Consider the following 24085-nt stretch of genomic DNA (forward strand, 5'->3'; position numbering starts at 1 on the left):
TGTATTATATTACATTACTGTATTATATTACAATTGAATCCTCTATTGAATGATAACAATTTATCCATGCCATAAATTAATATTCCAGTTTCTGGATCACAATTATAATTGTGGTATAATTTTCATAATCTACTTGATCAGTCATTTCTATCTGCATGAAGAACTAAGAGGAAAGTCAAATAACAATCAGAAGGTTATTCTGTAAGCAATCAGAAGAAGTGTTTGGTAAGACGGAATGCTGAGTGGCATCTCATGCAATCATGTCAAACATGTGGTCTTTCCTAAGGGACTGGAAGACTCAGGTGCAGTCTCTTTCCCCTGCAGTGCTTGGCTGTGCTGCTAACCTTTGCACGTGTGCCTCTCTTGACTTTGAACCTCCACGACTGACAATCCCAACTATATTTAAGAAACACATATTCATTATTCAAATCCTCATCAGGCTAGAGGAATTTCTGCTCGTCTTGATATCACAATTTTTCTGTAAAGTGCCTTTGCATAAGCTGATTCTAGTCCTAGTTACGTCTTATAACTTAGCCTTTAAAATACCTAGAAGGAAATTGAATAAAATGGGAAGGACCTCTACAGAGAGTGTATAAACATTCTGTCCAAGCAATTCTTGCAGAGTTTTTCCAACAAAAATGTTTATATGTGTGTACCAAAGGACTTGTTGTAAAACATTCATAGCAACACTACTTTTATTAGCTCCAAACTGAAAATGATCTACATATATATCAACAGTAAACAAATAAAACATGTCATATTCATTCAGTGGAAGATTAGACAGCAAGGAGAATGAATGGACTACAGATAATTACATGAAGGAGTCTCACAGTCATAACATAAAGAGAAATTAGTCAATTCTATATTCTCATTTATATAAAGATTAGAAACTTTATATAAAGTGAACGTGCCTACATTTAGGAATGAGTGAAAGAGAGAATTTGAAAGTGATGGCAGCAAGTTCTATTTCTTTACCTGGTAAAAGTGGCAAATGTTCCTTTTGAGATATTCTATCAAGTTGGACATTTTCTCATGTGAAAAATGCAAATAATAATTGTGGGGGACTGTATGATCTTAGAATGAATAGTGCATATCATATGCACATGTGTGTAAATCCTCACATCATGAATGCTATATAATAACACCAAACACAATATGGAATTAATAGTGGCACAAGATTTATTTGGAAATTTAAGCAAGATTCCCTGCTTCTAGGGAGGCACTCAAAGTGATTAGGAAAAGAAGAAAGCAGGATACAAGAATCATGGGTACATTGAAAAGAAACATGATTATGAAGGTTATTATAAAGATAAGTAGCAGAAACTGCAGAAAGTCATAAGCATGTATCTTCCTAAGTTGCATGTAGAGAGAAGGTGAAGATTCTGGTTTCTGAGTCAAATCAGAGACCAACACTATCTAGGATGCAGGAAGCAGGAACATGACCCACACATAAGAAGAAGAGAATTAAGGTAAATTCCTTCACGCTCCATCAAGTTGATCCTCAGACTTTTAAACAGGGAAATGAATAACATAAATTTGGTGACAGAATGTTGCTTTCAGCAACATTTGGAAGTAAAATTTGTTCTGAAATGCCAAATCAGGTGGTAAGATTATTGATTTGTGAGACAGTGATTCTTTAGCAAAGTGATCAGCAGCAGGAAGGCTGGCAGCAGCTGGACACACAGCTGGGGTGGCAGCAGGTGGTCCTGCAGCAGGTGGTCTGACAGCAGACAGGGCGGCTGCAAGGCTGGCAGCAGCTGGATCCACAGCTCTGGTCTTGGCACCCAGGCAGGCAGCAGCATGTGGGGTGGTAGCAGGTTCTGTGGCAGTACACGGGTGCACAGGAAGCTGGCTGGCAGCAAGACTGACAGCAGTTAGAACCACCGCAGGTTTGTCCACAGCTGCTGGATCCACAGCAGGTGGGCTGGCAGCAGGTGGTCACACAAGTAGGTTTGCAGCAGGTGGTTTCAGTGGTTTGACAGCAAGTTTGGGGGCAGGAGGGCTGGCAGCAGCTGGACTCACAGCAGGTGGGCTGGCAGCAGGTGGTCACACAAGTAGGTTTGCAGCAGGTGGTTTCAGTGGTTTGACAGCAAGTTTGGGGGCAGGAGGGCTGGCAGCAGCTGGACTCACAGCAGGTGGGCTGGCAGCAGGTGGTCACACAAGTAGGCTTGAGGCAGGTGGTCCTGCAGCAGGTGGTCTGACAGCAGGCAGGGCGGCAGCAAGGCTGGCAGCAGCTGGACCCACCGCAGATGGGCTGGCAGCAGGTGGTCACACAGGTGGGTTTGCAGCAGGTGGTCCTACAGCAGGTGGGCTGGCAGCAGGTGGTCACACAAGTAGGTTGGCAGCAGGTGGTTTGAGAGCAAGTTGCGGGGCAGCTGGACTGGCAGCAGCTGGACCCACAAGAGCTGGATCCATTACAGGTGGGCTGGAAGCATTTGGTCCTACAGCAGGTGGTCCTGCAGCAGGTAGGCTGGCAGCAACGGGAGCAGCAGGAGTGGGTCATGGTCTCAGGGTGGTGTGTGGGTTCTTGTTCAGAGGTGAGTGTCTCAGATTCTGATCACTTCTTCAATTCTTGTACTTTTATATACTGGGCTCCCAGGGTGTGAACCAATAAGCAGATTTTTCCTTATTATTGTTTGCCTTGTTTTCCATAGTCACTGAAGGGATTGTATATGAGGAAGTTGTTTCCTAGATGTTATGAATCTTTTAAAAGTGTTTCTAATTGATAATAATTCATAGATTTTTTCCTCTCAGACAGCCCTCAGATTGGGAGAAAATAATAGCAAATGAAGAAACAGACAAAGGATTAATCTCAAAAATATACAAGCAACTCCTGAAGCTCAATTCCAGAAAAATAAATGACCCAATCAAAAAATGGGCCAAAGAACTAAACAGACATTTCTCCAAAGAAGACATACAGATGGCTAACAAACACATGAAAAGATGCTCAACATCACTCATTATTAGAGAAATGCAAATCAAAACCACAATGAGGTACCATTACACGCCAGTCAGGATGGCTGCTATCCAAAAGTCTACAAGCAATAAATGCTGGAGAGGGTGTGGAGAAAAGGGAACCCTCTTACACTGTTGGTGGGAATGCAAACTAGTACAGCCGCTATGGAAAACAGTGTGGAGATTTCTTTAAAAACTGGAAATAGAACTGCCATATGACCCAGCAATCCCACTTCTGGGCATACACACTGAGGAAACCAGATCTGAAAGAGACACGTGCACCCCAATGTTCATCGCAGCACTGTTTATAATAGCCAGGACATGGAAGCAACCTAGATGCCCATCAGCAGATGAATGGATAAGGAAGCTGTGGTACTTATACACCATGGAATATTACTCAGCCATTAAAAAGAATTCATTTGAACCAGTCCTAATGAGATGGATGAAGCTGGAGCCCATTATACAGAGTGAAATAAGCCAGAAAGATAAAGAACATTACAGCATACTAACACATATATATGGAATTTAGAAAGGTGATAACGATAACCCTATATGCAAAACAGAAAAAGAGACACAGAAATACAGAACAGACTTTTGAACTTTGTGGGAGAATGTGAGGGTGGGATATTTCAAAAGAACAGCATGTATACTATCTATGGTGAAACAGATCACCAGCCCAGGTGGGATGCATGAGACAAGTGCTCGGGCCTGGTGCACTGGGAAGACCCAGAGGAATCGGGTGGAGAGGGAGGTGGGAGGGGGGATCGGGATTGGGAATACATGTAAATCCATGGCTGATTCATATCAATGTATGACAAAACCCATGGGAAAAAATAAAAAAAAAAAAAAAAAAAAAAAAAAAAAAAACATGAAATGCAGCTAAATCCATACTTAGAGGGAAATGTATGGAAAAGCTAAAAATCAGTAAACTAAGTATCCATTGCAAAAACTAGGAAAAAAAAAAAAAAAAAGAAGGTGATCCCATCATACGTATTGTTCCTGCTCAGTCATAATGTGATCATGTGATATAGTTCTAGCTGGCCTGGAAGGGTTATAGCATTGTCCTTCTCCAGCTTTGGTCCTTTTGCTATATGGAATCTGGGAAGTTCCCCTGGGGTGAGGGGCATAATGGCTGACATCTTCACAATGACAAATTGAATCCATGTCAGAGTTCAAATCTGTTTACCTACAAAAGCCTGACTCTAGACCACTACAGGCATCCCTATGTACCCCCTACACCCACCCCCTGCCATGTATCCCAGTTCTATCACAGTTGGTTAGATGGTGTCTGGCATAATCTCTTTCTCATGGCAAAGCAGAATCAAAACAGGTGAGTAGAAGCAGAAACTGTACACTGGGACTGAGAAAGTTTCAGTACTTTACTTCTCGGGTGATCGATAGTCCTGATTTTTCCAGGACAGAGGAATTTCCCTGGATGAGGCTCATCCAGTGACCCGCTGAATAATTGGGGCAATTCTCAGCAAACCCGGGAGAGCTGGTGACTCTAGTCCCACCCTTGTTTATCAACAGAGTCGATGATCTCATCTTAATGATAGCATCTTCATCATTGTAATCTTTCTTTTTATTGTCCTCTTTCCTCTTTCTTCCGTCTTTCCTTCCTTCTTCCTTCAATCCTTCCTTTCCTTCTTCCCTCCGTCTTTCCTCTCCTTCTTTCTTTCCTTCTCTCGCTCTTTCCCTTTCTTTCTTTTAATGATAGAATTGAATTAGTTAATACCTAATCTATTGTTTAGAGCTCTAACATGCTTAAACATGTTTTAGTTATACCATTTATTTGAAAAGCAAATGATAAAATGAAAATTATTAATTTTCAAGCTCATAGATTCTTACAAGAATGAACAAACCCTTGTCAATACCAGCAGGTTAAGCAATAGAAGTTAACCCTGTTCCCTCAAAATTATACCCCCTCAGTCATCCCGAAAGGTTGCTAAATGCTCTGTTGACTTACAACCCTGTAAGTCAGCTCTGACTTTTTTTAATCTTTATATAATTGAAAGAATATAGAATTGACCTCCTTTCACATTATGATTGTGAGATTGAACAATGAAATTATTTGTAATTTATCCATTGTCATTGTTGTATAATCTTCCATTGTGTTAATATGACACGATTTGTTGACTGTCCTGATAAACAAGTAGGCTTTCTATAATTTTAGGACTATTAAAAAAGAATGCTTGTTTAAATTTTTTGTACAGATTTTTTGGGTAAACACATATAAACATTTGTTTGGATATAAACCTAGGAGTAGATTTCTCATAGAATTGCTTGGTCAAACGTCTATTCTATTCTCTGTAGAGGTCTTGCCTATCTTTCACTTGACTTATTCCTAGATATGCTCATTTCTATGCCATTTTCTACAGTATAATTGAAATTTTTCAACTGCTTTGAAGTATAAAAATGGACTTATGTATGTTGACCTTGTAATCAAACTCCTTTATTATTTTTAAAGCTTAGCAATAGGTTTTTTGAAATTTTACAAGCACAATCACATCATCTACAGGTAACTGCAGCTTTATTTATTTCCTAGCAGCATTTTTAATTGAAATAATTGATTTACAATATTGTGTTGCTTTCAGGACTACAGCAAAGTGATTCAGTTATATTTATATGTTTATAGGCTTTTTAAGATTATTTCACACTAGGGTTATTGCAAGTTACTAACTACTATTTCCTGTATTATGCAGTAAATCTTTGTTGCTTATCTATTTGATATACAGAAGTGTGTCTCTTGTTAATTCCATATTTCTAATTTATCCCTCCTCTGCTCTCTTTCCTCTTCAGCAACCAAAGCTTTGTTTTCTATGTCTGTCTCTGTTTTGTATATAGATTCATTTGTATTAATATTATGTTTTAGATTCCACAGTAAGTGATATCATATGATGTTTGGCTTTGACTTCACTTAGTATGATATTCTATGGGTCCATTCACATTGCTGCAAGTGGCAATACTTAATTCTTTTTAATGGTTGAGTATACTGCATCATCTTTACCCATTCATCTGCTGATGGACACCTAGGTTGCTTCCATGTCTTGGCTATTGTAAATAGTGTCATAACACTTATCTTGTAAATTTTTTTTATCTTGTTAAATTTTTTTCCTTCCCTAGACCACTAGGCCTAGGTAGGCTTTGCAGTACAATGTTGAACAGAATGGTCAGAAGGATATCTCTGTATACTCTGTGTAGGAGGGATAGCTCTCAGTATTTCACAACTCAACAGGAAGCTTTCTCTTTCTTTGTAGATTGTCTCAAACAGAATAACTAGAATTTTTCTATTCCTTAAACTAAGGTATTCTATACTGGAAATGTGCTGAAATTTCTAAAATGCTTTTTCTTTACCTGTTGAGATTCTCTTACAGTTATTCTCTGTTTGTTTCAATGAATATGATTTTAAAACATTGATTAACATTCAAATGTTAAACCAACCTTGTAATTATAAACATAATTTAACATGGTTATGATCATATGTATATGGCACTGAATTTTATTTACTTATATTGTGTTTATTTATTTTTTATCCTTTATTTTTATTAGTTGGAGGTTAATTACTTTACAATATTGTAGTGGGTTTTGTCATACATTGACATGAATCAGCCATGGATTTACATGTATTCCCCATCCCGATCCCCCCTCCCACCTCCCTCTCTACCCAATCCCTCTGAGTCTTCCCAGTGCACCAGGCCCGAGCACTTGTCCCATGCTTCCAACCTGGGCTGGTGATCTGTTTCACTATAGATAATATACAAGTTTCGATGCTGTTCTCTCAAAACATCCCACCCTCGCCTTCTCCCACAGAGTCCAAAAGTCTGTTCTGTACATCTGTGTCTCTTTTTCTGTTTTGCACATAGGGTTATCATTACCATCTTTCTAAATTCCATATATATGTGTTAGTATGCTGTAATGTTCTTTATCTTTCTGGCTGACTTCACTCTGTATAATAGGCTCCAGTTTCATCCATCTCATTAGAACTGATTCAAATGAATTCTTTTTAACGGCTGAGTAATATTCCATGGTGTACATGTACCACAGCTTCCTTATCCATTCGTCTGCTGATGGGCATCTAGGTTGCTTAAACAGTGCTGCGACGAACATTGGGGTGCACGTGTCTCTTTCAGATCTGGTTTCCTCGGTGTGTATGCCCAGGAGTGGGATTGCTGGGTCATATGGCAGTTCTATTTCCAGTTTTTTAAGAAATCTCCACACTGTTTTCCATAGCGGCTGTACTAGTTTGCATTCCCACCAACAGTGTAAGAGGGTTCCCTTTTCTCCACACCCTCTCCAGCATTTATTGCTTGTAGACTTTTGGATAGCAGCCATCCTGACTGGCGTGTAATGGTACCTCATTGTGGTTTTGATTTGCATTTCTCTGATAATGAGTGATGTGGAGCATCTTTTCATGTGTTTGTTAGCCATCTGTATGTCTTCTTTGGAGAAATGTCTGTTTAGTTCTTTGGCCCATTTTTTGATTGGGTCATTTATTTTTCTGGAATTGAGCTGCAGGAGCTGCTTGTATATTTTTGAGATTAGTCCTTTGTCTGTTTCTTCATTTGCTATTAATTTCTCCCAATCTGAGGGCTGTCTTTTCACCTTGCTTATAGTTTCCTTTGTTGTGCAAAAGCTTTTAAGTTTCATTAGGTCCCATTTGTGTATTTTTGCTTTTATTTCCAATATTCTGGGAGGTGGGTCATAGAGGATCCTGCTGTGAGTTATGTCAGAGAGTGTTTTGCCTATGTTCTCCTCTAGGAGTTTTATAGTTTCTGGTCTTACATTTAGATCTTTAATCCATTTTGAGTTTATTTTTGTGTATGGTGTTAGAAAGTGTTCTAGTTTCAGTCTTTTCCAAGTGGTTGACCAGTTTTCCCAGCACCACTTGTTAAAGAGGTTGTCTTTTTTCCATTGGATATCCTTGCCTCCTTTGTCGAAGATAAGGTGTCCATAGGTGTGTGGATTTATCTCTGGGCTTTCTATTCCGTCCCATTGATCTATATTTCTGTCTTTGTGCCAGTACCATACTGTCTTGATGACTGTGGCTTTGTAGTAGAGCCTGAAGTCAGGCAGGTTGATTCCTCCAGTTCCATTCTTCTTTCTCAAGATTACTTTGGCTATTCGTGGTTTTTTGTATTTCCATACAAATTGAGAAATTATTTGTTCTAGTTCTGTGAAAAATATCATTGGTAGCTTAATAGGGATTGCATTGAATCTATAGATTGCTTTGGGTAGAATAGCCATTTTGACAATATTGATTCTTCCAATCCATGAACATGGTATGTTTCTCCATCTGTTTCTGTCCTCTTTGATTTCTTTCATCAGTGTTTTATAGTTTTCTATGTATAGGTCTTTTGTTTCTTTAGGTAGATATACTCCTAAGTATTTTATTCTTTTTGTTACAATGGTGAATGGTATTGTGTCCTTAATTTCTCTTTCTGCATTCTCATTGTTAGTGTATAGGAATGCAAGGGATTTCTGTGTGTTAATTATATCCTGCAACTTTACTATATTCATTGATTAGCTCTAGTAATTTTCTGGTAGAGTCTTTAGGGTTTTCTATGTAGAGGATCATGTCATCTGCAAACAGCGAGAGTTTCACTTCTTCTTTTCCTATCTGGATTCCTTTTAGTTCTTTTTCTGCTCTGATTGCTGTGGCCAAAACTTCCAAAACTATGTTGAATAGTAGTGGTGAGAGTGGGCACTCTTGTCTTGTTCCTGATTTCAGGGGAAATGTTTTCAATTTTTCACCATTGAGGGTAATGCTTGCTGTGGTTTTGTCATATATAGCTTTTATTATGTTGAGGTATGTTCCTTCTATTCCTGCTTTCTGGAGAGTTTTAATCATAAATGGGTGTTGAATTTTGTCAAAGGCTTTCTCTGCATCTATTGAGATAATCATATGGTTTTTATCTCTCAATTTCTTAATGTGCTGTATTACATTGATTGATTTGTGGATATTAAAGAATCCTTGCATTCCTGGGATAAAGCCCACTTGGTCATGGTGTATGATTTTTTTAATATGTTGTTGGATTCTGTTTGCTAGAATTTTATTAAGGATTTTTGCATCTATGTTCATCAGTGATATTGGCTTGCAGTTTTCTTTTTTTGTGGCATCTTTGTCTGGTTTTGATATTAGGGTGATGGTGGCCTCATAGAATGAGTTTGGAAGTTTACCTTCTTCTGCAATTTTATGGAAGAGTTTGAGTAAGATTGGTGTTAGCTCTTCTCTAAATTTTTGGTAGAATTCAGCTGTGAAGCCGTCTGGTCCTGGGCTTTTGTTTGCTGGAAGATTTCTGATTACAGTTTCGATTTCCTTGCTTGTGATGGGTTTGTTAAGATCTTCTATTTCTTCCTGGTTCAGTTTTGGAAAGTTATACTTTTCTAAGAATTTCTCCGTTTCTTCCAAGTTGTCCATTTTATTGACATAGAGCTGCTGGTAGTAGTCTCTTATGATCCTTTGTATTTCAGTGTTGTCTGTTGTGATCTCTCCATTTTCATTTCTAATTTTGTTAATTTGGTTCATCTCCCTTTGTTTCTTATTGAGTCTTGCTAATGGTTTGTCAATTTTGTTTATTTTTTCAAAAAACCAGCTTTTAGCTTTGTTGATTTTTGCTATGGTCTCTTTAGTTTCTTTTGCATTTATTTCTGCCCTAATTTCATTCACATTGCTTCAAATGGCAATATGTAATTCATTTTTATGGTTGAGTAATATTCCTTTGGTGTGTACACACACACACACACACACACACACACACACACACATCATATCTTCTTTACCCATTCATTTATTGATGTATACCTAGGTTGCTTCCATGTGTTAGCTATTTAAATAGTGTTATAAGCCAACTCATTAGAAAAGACTCTGATGCTGGTAAAGAGTGGAGGCAGGAGGAGAAGTGTACAACAGAGGATGAGATGATTGGATGGCATCACCAACTCAATAGACATGAGTTTGAGCAAGCTCTGGGAGATCGAAGGACAGGGAAGCCTGGCGTGCTGCCATTAATGGGATCACAAAGAGTCGGACATGACTGAGCTACTGAACAATGATGAATGATGAGGCTAGCAGCCTTTTTATCTTTTATAAAAATTAATTTCTTTACTTTAATTGCAGGCTAATTACTTTACAAGATTGTAGTGGTTTTTGCCACACATTGACATGAATCAGCCATGGGTGTACATGCATCCCCTATCCCGAACCCCCTTTCCACCTCCCTCCCCATCCCATCCCTCTGGGTTGTCCCAGTGCGCCAGCTTTGAGTGCCCTCTTTCATGCTTCAAACTCTGACTGGTCATCTGTTTCATATATGGTAATATACATGTTTCAGTGCCGTTCTCTCAAATCATCCCACCGTTGCCTTCTCCCACAGAGGCCAAAAGTCTGTTCTTTATATGTTTCTCTTTGCTGTCTTGCATACAGGTTCATTGTTACCATCTTTTTAAATTCCATATATATACATTAATATACTATATTGGTGTTTTTCTTTCTGACTTACTTTTTCATCCACCTCATTAGAACTGATTCCAATGTATTCTTTTTAATAGCTGGGTAATATTCCACTGTTGATATGTACCACAACTTTCTCATCCATTCATCTGCCAGTGGACATCTAGCTTGCTTCCATGTCCTAGCTATTGTAAACAGTGCTGCAGTGAACATTGGGGTACGTGTGTATCTTTCAGTTCTGGTTTCCTCAGTGTGTATGCCCAGCAGTGGGATTGCTAGGTTGTATGGCAGTTCTATTTCCAGTTTTTTAAGGAATCTCCACACTGTTCTCCATAGTGGTTTTCCTAGTTTGCATTCCCACCAACAGTGTAAGAGGGTTCCCTTTTCTCCACACCCTCTCCAGTATTATTGTTTCTAGACTTTTGGATAGCAGCCATTCTGACTGGTGTGAGATGGTACCTCATTGGGGTTTTGATTTGCATTTCTCTGATAATGAGTGATGTTGAGCATTTTTCCAGGTGTTTGCTAGCCATCAATGTCTTCTTTGGAGAAATGTCTGTTTAGTTCTTTGGCCCATTTTTTGGTTGAGTTATTTATATTTTTCTGGTATTGAACTGCATGCACTGCTTGTATATTTTTGAGATTAGTCTTTGTCAGTTGCTTCATTTGCTATTATTTTCTCCCATTCTGAAAGTTGTCTTTACATCTTGCTTATAGTTTCCTCTGTTGTGAAAACGCTTTTAAGTTTAATTAGGTCCCATTTGTTTATTTTTGCTTTTATTTCCATTACTCTGGGAGGTGGGCCGTAGAGGATTCTGCTGTGATTTATGTCAGAGAGTGTTTGCCTTTGTTTTCCTCTAGAAGTTCTATAGTTTCTGGTCTTACATTTATATCTTTAATCCATTTTGAGTTTATTTTTGTGTATGGTGCTAGAAAGTATTCTAGTTTCATTCTTTTACAGGTGGTTGACCACTATTCCCAGCACCACTTGTTAGATGCTCTTTTCTCCATAATATTCTTGCCTCCTTTATCAAAAATATGGTGTCTGTAGGTACATGGATTTATCTCCAGGCTTTCTATTTTGTTCCATTGATCTTTATTTGTTTTTGTGTCAGTATTGTACTGTCTTGATGACTGTAGCTTTGTAGTATAGTCTGAAGTCAGCAGCCTTTTTATCTTGTAAAATTTTTTCTTATCCTAGTTCACTGGTACAGTTGAGCAGAATGGTGAAGAAGATATCTTTGTGTATTCTCTCTAGGAGGGACAATTCTCAATATTTGATAATTCAACAGAACGCTTTCTGTCTTTTGGTAGATTGTTTCCATCAGAGTAACTAGAGGTTTCCTATTCCTTGCTAAGGTATTCTATATTGGAAATGTGTTGACATTTATAAAATGCTTTCTCTTTACCTGTTGAGATACCCTTATGATTATTCTCCTGTAGTTTTTCAATTACTGTTATTTTCAAACATTGATTAAAGTTCAAATGCTAAACCAACCTTGTAATTATGAAAACAATTCAACGTTTTCATCTGATCAATAGCCATGCAAATGTGAAAACCCAGACAACTTGGTAAGACAAACCTATTCCACTGAGTTTTACATTTGCATTTTGAAAAAGATTGGAGACTGTGTTATCAATTAAAAATATAATTTGAAAAATCTACAAATTATAAATACTGGAGAAGGTGTGGGGAAAAGGGAACCCTTTTCTACTATTAATGGAATGTAAATTGATACAGCTACCATGGAGAACAGTATGAGATTTCTTAAAAAACTAAAAATATAGTTGCCATATGACCTAGTAATTCTACTACCGAGCATATACCCCGAGATAACGATAATTCAAAAAGCCTCATGCATTCCAGTGTTTATTGCAGCACTATTTACAACAGCCAGGACATGGAAGCAAACTAAATGTCTATCAACAGATGAATGAATAAAGAAGATGTGGTACATATATACAATAGACTATTACTCAGGCAAAAAAAGCATGAAATTGGTCATTTGCAGAGATATGGATGGACCTAGAGTCTTCATACACAGTGAAGTTAAGTCAGAAAAAATAAAAGAAATATATATTAATGTGTATGCATGGGCACGCACACACACACACACACACACACACACACACACATAAAACCTAGCAAAACAGTAGAGATGACCTTTTTGCAGGGCAGGAATAGAGACACAGACATGTGGACACTGGGAGGGAAGAGGGGGTGGGATGAATTGAGAGATTGGAATTGACATCTATAAATTGCCATGTATAATAAAAGATAGAAAGTGAGAACTAGTTATATAGCACAGGGAGCTCAGCTCAGTGCTCTGTGGTGACCTAGAATGTGTGGGATGGGGGGTGGCGAGGAAGGGAGGTCCAAGAGGGAGGGAGTATATGTATGCACATAGCTGATTCACTTCTTGTAAAGCAGACACTAACACAATGTTGTAAAGCAACTATTCCTCAATAAATAAATAAAATATACTTAGACTTTTATGACATGTAATGCAACTAGCTCTTAAATATTATTGCGGAAATGAGCCAAAAGGAAGTTTACACTAACATAACAGGAATAGGCAATCCCAAAGAATGCTCAAACTACCGCACAATTGCACTCATCTCACACACTGGTAAGGTAATGCTCAAAATTCTCCAAGCCAGGCTTCAGCAATATGTGAACCATGAACTTCCAGATGTTCAAGCTGCTTTTAGAAAAGGCAGAGGAACCAGAGATCAAATTGCCGACATCCTCTGGATCATCAAAAAGCAAGCTAGTTCCAGAAAAACATCTGTTTCTGCTTTATTGACTATGCCAAAGCCTTCGACTGTGTGGATCACAATAAACTGTGGAAAATTCTGAAGGAGATGGGAATACCAGACCACCTGACCTGCATCTTGAGAAACCTGTATGCAGGTCAGGAAGCAACAGTTAGAACTGGACATGGAACAACAGACTGGTTCCAAATAGGAAAAGGAGTACGTCAAGGCTGCATATTGTCACCCTGCTTATTTAACTTATATGCAGAGTACATCATGAGAAATGCTGGGCTGGAAGAAGCACAAGCTGGAATCAAGATTGCTGGGAGAAATATCAATAACCTCAGATATGCAGATGACACCACCCTTATGGCAGAGAGTGAAGAGGAACTAAAAAGCCTCTTGATGAAAGTGAAGAAGGAGGGTGGAAAAGTTGGCTTAAAGCTCAACATTCAGAAAACTAAGATCATAGCATCTGGTCCCATCACTTCATGGAGAATAGATCAGAAAACAGTGGAAGCAGTGGCTGACTTTATTTTTGGGAGCTCCAAAATCACTGCAGATGGTGATTGCAGCCATGAAATTAAAAGATGCTTACTCCTTGGAAGGAAAGTTATGACCAACCTAGATAGCATATTAAAAAGCAAAGACATTACTTTGCCAACAAGGGTCTGTCTGGTCAAGGCTATGGTTTTTCCAGTTCTCATGTATGGATTGAGAGTTGGACTGTGAAGAAAGCTGAGTGCTGAAAAATTGATGCTTTTGAACTGTGGTGTTGGAGCAGACTCTTGACAGTCCCTTGGACTGCAAGGACATCCAACCAGTCCATCCTAAAGGAGATCAGCCCTGGCTGTTCATTGGAAGGACTGATGCTGAAGCTGAAACTCCAATACTTTGGCCACCTCATGCGAATGGTTGACTCATTGGAAAAGATCTTGATGCTGGGAGGGGTTGGGGGCAGGAGAAGGGGATGACAGAGGATGAGATGGCTGGATGGCATCACCAACTCGATGGACGTGGGTTTGAGCAAGCTCAGGGAGTTGGTGATGGGCAGGGAGGCCTGGCGTGCTGCGATTCATGGGATCGCAGAGTCGGACACGACTGAGTGACTGAACTGAACTGAACAGGAATATCACAATTTGAGTGCTACAAATTGCAAAGTAATTCTAACGTCTTTCAAAGAAAAGTGTGAAAGAGAAAACATTAAACAAGGATATAAGACTTGCCGTGTAGATTGAACAACACCGTGGTAAACCAAACGGAAATGATCAAAGCAAAGATTACGATTAACAAGTCCTATGTTGGTAAGAAAAGTTCAAGGCTTTGGACTTCCCTAGTGGTCCAGGGGTAAAGAATCTGCCTGCCAATGAAGGGCATATGGGTTTTATCCCTGGCCAAGGAAGATGCCACATGCTGCAGAGCAACTAAGCCTGAGGGCCACAACTACTGAGCGTGTGCTCTAGAGCCCAAATGCCACAACTACTGAAGGCCTCATGCCCTAACGCCTGTGTACCACAAGAGAAGCCACCAAAATGAGAAGCCCACACACCGTAACTAGAGAGCTACCCCTGCTTGCAGCAACTAGAGAAAGGCTGTGGGCAGCAACCAAGACCCAGCACAGCCAAAAATAAATGAATGAATAAAATTAAAGAAGAAAGTTTCAAACTTTAGTTCCCACATGGTGTCTAGCTATTAGCTAGGGATTGATAGGAAGAACATGGCCTTAACTCTAAATCTGATGCAGATCTTAAACTCACTAACAGTTGGAGCCTGTCAGTTGCCTATAGCCCTTGCAACAGAAGAGCATCTCCAGACATGCAAAGTGAGAATCATGATAGAAACAAAGGTCCAGTGTGAGTCCCTAAAAACTCTTCTCTTCCAGACCAAAGTATTAACCAGAAAGATACTACACCCATGGAGAAGAGCAGAGTTTAGTGCTCCATCAAAGACAAAAAATGGAAGGTGTTGGTTTTCCTGCAATGTTGATACCCGTCAGTTTGTACCAGTCTAACCTCTTCTTTATTTTGGGGGGCTCCAAAATCACTACAGTTGGTGACTGCAGCCATGAAATTAAAAGATGCTTGCATCTTGGAAGAAAAGCTATGACCAACCTAGACAGCATATTAAAAAGCAGAGACATTACTTTGCCAGCAAAGGTCCAGCTAGTCAAAGCTACGATTTTTCCAGTAGTCATGTATGGATGTGACAGTTGGACCATAAAAAGAGCTGAGCCCTGAAGAATTGATGCTTTTGAACTGTGGTGTTGGAGGAAACTCGTGAGAGTCCCTTGGACTGCAAGGAGATCCAACCAATCAATCCTAAAAGAAATCAGTCCTGAATATACATTGGAAAGACTGATGCTGAAGCTGAAACTCCAATACTTTGGCCACTTGATGTGAAGAACTGACTCATTGGAAAAGACCCGGATGCTGGGAAAGATTGAAGGCAGGAGGAGAAGGGGACGACACAGGATGAGATGGTTGGATAGCATCAATGACAATGCATGAATTGTCTCCTTCTCCTGAATTTCTACTGAAAGAGCACTTTTTTCTTCAGGTAATTATTTAATTCCTTGCTCTTTCAGTAGAAATTCAGGAGAAGGAGACAATTCAGAATTTGACTTGTGTGATATTAAGAAACAAGTCCCTTTATATGGACTTTCTCTTGTGATGACACAATGGATTCTAAAAATATTTGATACAGTTGAGTTGCATTAGTGGCTGAACTGGCCCGAGACAGGAAAGTCTCCAAGCTTTCACCAGAGCTCTAAACGCATCTACTGCCCTAACATGTAACTGCTGCTTGCTGCATTGTAGGAAACGGATATAGGGATGACGTTGTAACAGACATTATCTATTACATATGCATGTATGCTTGCTTTCTCAGTCCCTCAGCTGTGTCCGACTCTTTGCAACTCCATGGACTGTATGATCCGGCCATGATCCTCTATCCATGGGATTCTCTAGGCAAGAATACTGGAGTGGGTTGCCTCTTCCTTTGCAGAAGATCTACCTGTCCCAGAGATGGAACCTGCATCTCCTACGTCTCCTGCTTTGTCAGGTGAATTCTTTATCACTGAGCCACCTAGGAAGCCCCAGCTATTAAATGTGAGGGATTTATCATTCCTCCCATTGTTAAAGTAGCAATTCAGTTTCATAACATAATAGACCTCAGTATTGGATATCATTTCTGCTTATGTTTTCATGTAAATATAGGTGTCCTTAAGCAAAAACAGAAGTTGCCTGGGATCTCAGCTTGTCCATCATTAGTTACATAATATTTCACAGTGAAATTTCTCATCTAAAAATGTATGAATTAGTTAATGGCAGGAAGTTTGCACCTCAGATTGTATAGCTCATATGGTATGCAATATGGATACATATTCATATATTAGCAATACTGTACAATAAATCAAACACAATATGCAGTGAATTGTGGAATAGAATTTATTAAGAAACAGGTATGTAAGACTCCTGCATCTAGGAAAACAACACAAAGTGGTCCTAAGGAAGAAAGCAAGTTACAGGATCCCTGAGTACACTGATAAAGAAAATTTGTTTATGAAGATTATGGTCAATTGCAGAAACCTATGAAAATGTTATGAGGATTTGTATTTGAAATTATTTAGAATGACTAGGAAGTCGATCCTGACATCAGAGTTAATACCCAGACAAACTCCATATGAAGGGGATGATGCATGAAATTGATATATTATCCCCATACAGGGAAGGAAGAGATACGGGGAAACCCTTTTCACTGCATTCAGCTGACTCACAAGCTTTTATACAGGTGATGAGTAACTGAAATTCTGGTATAACATGCTAAGTCGGCGACGTCTAGTAAGTGATTTTGTCCACACAATAGCAAGCTAGTTAACAAATGATGTTGAGTGGGGATGGGGAAACTTTGGTGAAGTGATCAGCAACAGGAAGGCTGGCAGCAGCTGGACACACAGCTAGGGCGACAGCAGGTGGTCTGACAGCAGACAGGGGCGGTGCAAGCCTGGCAGCAGCTGGATCCACATTCTTGGGCTTGGCACCCAGGCAGGCAGCAGCACGTGGGGTGGTAGCAGATTCTGTGGCAGTACACAGGACCACAGCAAGCTGGCTGACAGCAAGGCTGGCCGCAGCTGGACCCACTGAAGGTTTGTCCACAGCTGCTAGACCCACAGCAGATGGGCTGACAGCAGATGCTCACACAAGCAGGCTTGCGGCAGGTGGTCCTACAGCAGGTGGTTTCACTAGTTTGATAGCAAGTTGGGGGGCAGGAGGGCTGGCAGCAGATGGTCTCACAGCAGGTGGGCTGACAGCAGGGTTTGCTGCAACAGGTGGGCTGGCAGCAGGAGGTCACACAAGTAGGTCTGCAGCATGTGGTCCTGCAACAGGTGGTTTGACAGCTAGTTGGGGGGCAGCAGGGCTTGCAGCAGCTGGACTCACAGCAGGTGGTCCTGCAGCTAATGGGCTGACAGCAGGTGGGCTGGCAGCACGGGGAGCAGCACGAGTGGGCCATTGGGTCTGTGAGGAGGGTGCACTCCTGTTCAGAAGTGAGTTTCTCAGATTCTGCTCACTCCTCCTGTTCTGGGGCTTTTATATCCTGGACCCCCAATGTTGGGACCAAGAAGCAGGACTTTCCTGGTTGTTCTTTATGTTATTGTTGTAGTTTTGATCATTGTCATGGAGGAAGTTGCTTTCTTAGTGTTTTATAGAGAAGCCTCTGTAAATTAGTGTTTGATCTTTTCCTTAATTGGGTCTAGTACTTAAGAATCTTTCCTAGAAATGAAAAAGTCAGGAATCATCACCAGCAGCATTTCTGGTCCTGTGACATCATCTGGTTATGGGTAGTTCCTGCTGGCTCTGTGAAGGTCAGAATAGTTCTCCTTTCTGAGCTTTGTTCCTTTGGCTCTACTTAGACTGGGACATGCCTCGAAAGGGTCGGGATGCTGATACATTCTGTGATGAATGAAGCCTGCTTGAGTTCAAGCCCGGTCTCTGACAAAGTCAGAGTTAAGACTTCCACATGTATTTGTATATATCTGTATTTGGAAACTAGTTTGAAGTGTTTCCCAGTTTTATCAGGGTCATCTGAATAGAGCATGGTTAGCATATTATTTTTCAAATGAAAATCAGCACCAAAACTGGAATAGAGGCAAAAGCTGAATCCTATTTTCAAACAGCATCCCTTCCTTTCTATTTCAGTGCTATTTTCTAGTTAGGTTAATGACCTGTGGTGAGACATCCCAACTTGCGTATACTTTCTTCTACAACTTGTGACAAGCAGGTTAGATAGGAGAATAACTAAGGTATGTTTGAATCTGTAAATTTATATATTCTGACAAATGTTGAATCCCAGCCACAATTTCTTAAAGCTTTTAGGCCCCATTTTCTCTCTTTTAGATGTATATGTTTGCATATAATTGCCATGTAATGGGGAAACATATCGTCAACAGCAGTAGAAAGGATAAAATGATAATGTAATTCCAATGGCAGAAAAAAGGAAAAATTTAAAATTTGTGTGGAACCGCAAAATATCCAATGCAATATTGAAAAAGAAGAACAAAGCTGGAAGCATCATTTTCCTTGATTCCAAACAGTATGACAAAGCTCTATCAAACAAAACAGTATGGATTGGAAAAAACCGGCACTTAGATCAATGAAATAGAATAAAGAGGCCAGAAATAAGTCCACACATTATATGACCTACTAATTTATTACAAAGGAGCGAAGAATATATTAATGCAATAAGGAAATTGCAATCTTTTAAACAAATAGTGGTGGGAAAACTGGGCAGCCATGTGCCAAAGAATGAAACTGGATTCCTCTCTTACACCATCCACAGAAATTAACTCTAAATCGATTAAAGACCTGAACTTAAGACCTGAGATTATAAAACTCCTGGAAGAGAAAATAGATAGGAAGCTCTTTGACATTGGTCTTAGTGTTGACTTTTTGGATTTGACACCAAAAGTAGAGGCAACAGATCTAAAAGTGGGAATAATTAAATAGTTTATGCCTAGAAAAGGAAACTATCAACAAAATGAGAAGGAAACCTATTGAATTGAGAGAAAATATTTTCAAATCATATTTCATAAAGTGTTGATATTCAAAATGCATAACTCAATAACTCACATGACTCACAACTCACATGACTCAATAGCAAAAATGAAACAACCTCATTTAAAATGGGCAGAGGTTCTTAAGACATGCAAATGGCCATCAGATACATGAAAAGGTGCTTAATATCACTAATCAACAGGAATGCAAATCAAAACCACAATGAGATATCAGTTCATACCAGACTTAGCATGGCTATCATAAAAGTGTCAAGACATACAAAGTTTTAATGAGAATATGAAAAAAGGGAACCCCTTTCCCTGTTAGTTGAAATGGGAATTGGTGCAGCCACTATGGAAAACATTATGGAGTTTCCTCAAAATTAAAAATAGGACATGGGGAGAATAGAATATGATCTAAATAGTCTACTTCTTGGCATTTATCTGAAGAAAACAAAAACACGGACTCAAAAAGATTTATGCAGCCACATGTTCATTTTAGCACTGTTTACACTAGCCAAGACATGGAAACAACCAAAGTGGCTGTCAATGGATAAATGGATAAAGAAAACATGGAACATATTATATAATGGAATGTTATTCAATGATGTATAGAAGGATATCTTCCCATTTATGACAATGTGAATGGACTTTGAGGGCAGTAAGCTAAATGAAATAAGTTAGAGAGAGGCAAATACCATGTGATTTCACTTATATATGGAATCTTAAAAGAACTTTTCTAAAACTGAGCTCATAGATAGAACAGATCCATGGTAGCCAGAGGTGGAGGTGGGGTGGGTGAAACAGGTAAATGGGATCACAAGGTACAGGCTTCCAGTTATAAAACAAATGCATGGGGAATGTGATGTACAGCATAGTGACCATAGTGAATAATACTGAAATCTTTGAAAGTTGCTAGAAAAGTAGATTTTAAAAGCTCTCATGCAAGAAAAAAGACTTTGTAGTTATCAATTGTGACAGATGTTAACGTTAACCAGACTTACTGCAGTGATAACTTTGCAACATCTACGAATATCAAATTATTATGTTGGAACACCTGTAAACAATATAACGCCGTGTCAATTAAAGCACAGTTTAAAACAAACAAACAAGGATAGATACACACCAGTAGAATTCAGAAGTCTCATATCAGGAGAGTACATGACACCACTGTAGTGAAATAGTGAAACACTTTTACTGTTTCTACCACTGTTGACTATCTGCTTTCCCTATGACATGGAAATTACACTCTTACAAATGTACCTAAAAGAGAGAAAATAGGGCAGAAAAAACTCTAAGAAATTATGGCTGACACATTTGACATTTATTGAAATCTATAAATCCATAAAGTTATCATCCTATCTACCTATTTGTCACAAATTATAAAAGAAAGTATGTGCAAGTTGTGATGTCTCATCAGAGGTGATTGATCCAGCTAAAAATAGTTATGGGACATTAATGAATTGATGTCTGAAAACAGGGTACAGTTTTGGCCTCTATTCCAGCTTTGGTGCCGACTTGCTAGTGAAGAACAATGTGCCAACATCTTCTACCTAAATGTACCTAATAAAGCTGGGAAACATTTTAGGTCAGTCACTACTGATTTGAAAGACATGTAGATAGATACACGTGATCGTCTTGAATCTCAGACTTCGTCTGACATCACACTTGGACTTTAGCTGACGTCATTCATCACAGAATGCATCAGCATCCAGCAAGTCTCAACCTAAGTGTAGTCAAAGGAACAAAGAAAAGATGACTGCTCCGACCCTGGCCAAGGCAGGAAGAACTATCCCATGACCTGATGATGTCACATGACCAGACTTGCTGCTGGGATGATTCCTTATTCTTTTTCCCTTCTGGAAAAGGTTCTTAAGTACTAGTCCTAATTAAAAAGAAGATCAAACACTAATTTACAGAGGCCTCAAAACACTAAAGAAATCATTTCCTCTTGGATAACTTCCCATTGACTGCAAAAACAACACACACAACAAGGAAAGTCTTGCTTATTGGTCCCAACATTGGGGGTCCAGTGTATAAAAAGCCCCAGAACAGAAGCAGTCCTCAGAATCTGAGAAACTCACTTCTAAACAGAAGTCCACACTCCACCACTGACAACATGACTCACTCCTGCTGCTCCCCGTGCTGTCAGCCCAGCTGCTGTCAGCCCAGCTGCTGCCGGCCTTGCTGCCCCCCAGCTTGCTATCAGACTAGTGAAAACACCTGCTGTAGGACCACCTGCTGCAAACCCACCTGTGTGACCACCTGCTGTCAGCCCACCTGCGCTGGGTCCAGCTGCTGCCAGCCTTGCTGTCGCCCTGCCTGCTGTCAGACCACCTGCTGCAGGACCACCTGCCTCAAGCCTCTTTGTGTGACCACCTGCTGTCAGCCCACCTGCTGTGGATCCAGCAGCTGTGGACAAACCTGCAGTGGGTCCAGGTGCTGTCAGCCTTGCTGCCAGCCAGCTTCCTGTGCACCCGTGTACTGCCACAGAACCTGCTACCACCCCACATGCTGCTGCCTGCCTGGGTGCCAAGACCAGAGCTGTGGATCCAGCTGCTGCCAGCCTTGCAGCCGCCCTGTCTGCTGTCAGACCACCTGCTGCAGGACCACCTGCTGCCGCCCTAGCTGTGTGTCCAGCTGCTGCCAGCCTTCCTGTTGCTGATCACCTCACCAAAGTTTCCCCATCCCCACACAACATCATTTGTTAACTAGCTTGCTATTGTGTGGACAAAATCACTTACTAGACTTTGCCGACAACTAGCATGTTCTCCCAGAATTTCTATTACTCTTCTCCTGTTTAAAAGCTTGTGAGTCAGCTGAATGGAGTGAAAAAGGCTTCCCCTATCTCTTCTTTCCCTGTGTGGGGATAATATATCAATTTCATGCATCCTTCATATGGAGTTTGTCTGGGTATTAACTCTGATGTCAAGATCTACTTCTTAGTCATTCTAAATAATTTTTGAAAACAAATCCTCATAACACTTTCATAGGTTTCTGCAATTGACCATAATCTTCATAAACATATTTTCTTTATCGGTGTACTCAGGGATCCTGTAACTTGCTTTCTTCCTTAAGACCACTTTGTGTTCTCTTCCTAGATGCAGGAGTCTTACATACCTGTATCTTAATAAATTCGATTCCACAATTCACTCCACATTGTGTTTGATTTATTGTACAGCATTGCTAATATATGAACATGTATCCATATTGCATACCATATGAGCTATACAACCTGAGGTGCAAACATCCTGCCATTAACTAATTCATACATTTTTAGATGAGAAATTTCACTGTGAAATATTATGTAACTAATGATGGACAAGCTGAGATCCCAGGCAACTTCTGTTTTTGCTTGCTGCTGCTGCTAAGTCACTTCAGTTGTGTACAACTCTGTGCGACCCCATAGACAGCAGCCTACCAGGCTCCACCATCCCTGGGATTCTCCAGGCAAGAACACTGGAGTGGGTTGCCATTTCCTTCTCCGATGCATGAAAGTGAAAAGTGAAAGTAAAGTGGTTCAGTCGTGTCCGACTCTTAGCGACCCCATGGACTGCAGCCTACCAGGCTCCTCCATCCATAGGATTTTCCAGGCAAGAGTACTGGAGTGGGTTGCCGTTGCCCTCTCCTCTGGTTTTGCTTAAGGACACCTATATTTACATGAAAACATAAGCAGAAACGATATCCACTACTGAGGTCTATTATGTTATGAACCTGAATTGCTACTTTAACAATGGGAGGAATGATAAATCCCTCACATTTAATAGCTGGGGCTTCCTAGGTGGCTCAGTGATAAAGAATTCACCTGCCAAAGCAGGAGACGTAGGAGATGCAGGTTCCATCCCTGGGACAAGTAGATCCTCTGCAAAGGAAATGGCAACCCACTCCAATATTCTTGCCTAGAGAATCCCATGGATCGAGGATCATGGCCGGATCATACAGTCCATGAAGTTGCAAAGAGTCAGACACAGCTGAGGTACTGAGAAAGCACGCATACATGTATATATAATAGATAATGCCTGTTACATCGTTCCTATATCGGTTTCCTACAATGCAGCAAGCAGCAGTTACATGTTAGATCAGTAGATGCGTTTAAAGCTCTGGTGAAAGCATGGAGCCTTTCCCGTCTCGGGGCAGTTCAGCCACTAATGCAACTCAACTGTATCAAATATTTTTAGAATCCATTGTGTCATCACAAGAGAAAGTCCATATAAAGGGACTTGTTTCTTAATATCACACAAGTAAAATTCTGAATTTTCTCCTTCTGAATTTCTACTGAAAGAGCAAGGAATTTAATTAACTACCTGAAAAAAAAGTGCTCTTTCAGTAGAAATTCAGAAGGAGACAATTCATGCATTGTCACTGATGCTATCCAACCATCTCATCCTGTGTCGTCCCCTTCTCCTCCTGCCTTCAATCTTTCCCGGCATCCGGGTCTTTTCCAATGAGTCAGTTCTTCACATCAAGTGGCCAAAGAATTGGAGTTTCAGTTTCAGCATCAGTCCTTCCAATGTATATTCAGGACTGATTTCCTTTAGGATTGATTGGTTGGATCTCCTTGCAGTCCAAGGGACTCTCATGAGTTTCCTCCAACACCACAGTTCAAAAGCATCAATTCTTCAGGGCTCAGCTCTTTTTATAGTCCACCTCTCACATCCATACATGACTACTGGAAAAACCATAGCCTTGACTAGACGGACCTTTGCTGGCAAAGTAATGTCTCTGCTTTTAAATATGCTACCTAGGTTGGTCATAACTGTCCTTCCAAGAAGCAGGCATCTTTTAATTTCATGGCTGCAATCACCATCTGCAGTGATTTTGGAGCCCAAAAAATTAAAGTCAGCCACTGTTTCCACTGTCTCCCCATCTATTTC

General features: G+C 40.1%; 3 protein-coding genes across 4 annotated transcripts in view; 1 reads left to right on the forward strand and 2 right to left on the reverse strand.

The window, feature by feature from the left end:
• Positions 1-22363, forward strand: part of LOC122695067 (keratin-associated protein 9-9-like) — a 31052-nt gene extending 8689 nt beyond the window's left edge. The window contains exons 2-3 of one of the 2 annotated variants that reach the window (XM_043904548.1): positions 8546-8550; positions 21379-22363. In XM_043904548.1, coding sequence (XP_043760483.1) covers positions 8546-8550; positions 21379-21876 — 503 coding nt within the window. In that variant the 3' untranslated portion in view covers positions 21877-22363. Of the gene's footprint in view, positions 1-8545; positions 8551-21292 lie in introns of those variants that run through there. The other variant, XM_043904547.1, reaches the window with a different exon arrangement.
• Positions 1491-2542, reverse strand: LOC122695063 (keratin-associated protein 9-2-like). The gene has a single exon (XM_043904540.1). It carries the CDS (start codon positions 2501-2503, stop codon positions 1649-1651), a length of 855 nt encoding a protein of 284 aa, XP_043760475.1. The 5' UTR covers positions 2504-2542; the 3' UTR covers positions 1491-1648.
• Positions 16589-17801, reverse strand: LOC122695066 (keratin-associated protein 9-9-like). Its single transcript, XM_043904546.1, has one exon. It carries the CDS (start codon positions 17669-17671, stop codon positions 17081-17083), a length of 591 nt encoding a protein of 196 aa, XP_043760481.1. The 5' UTR covers positions 17672-17801; the 3' UTR covers positions 16589-17080.
• Positions 22364-24085: the final 1722 nt, after the last annotated feature.

Source organism: Cervus elaphus, chromosome 5 (genome assembly GCF_910594005.1).
Source record: "Cervus elaphus chromosome 5, mCerEla1.1, whole genome shotgun sequence".
Lineage (NCBI taxonomy): Eukaryota > Metazoa > Chordata > Mammalia > Artiodactyla > Cervidae > Cervus > Cervus elaphus.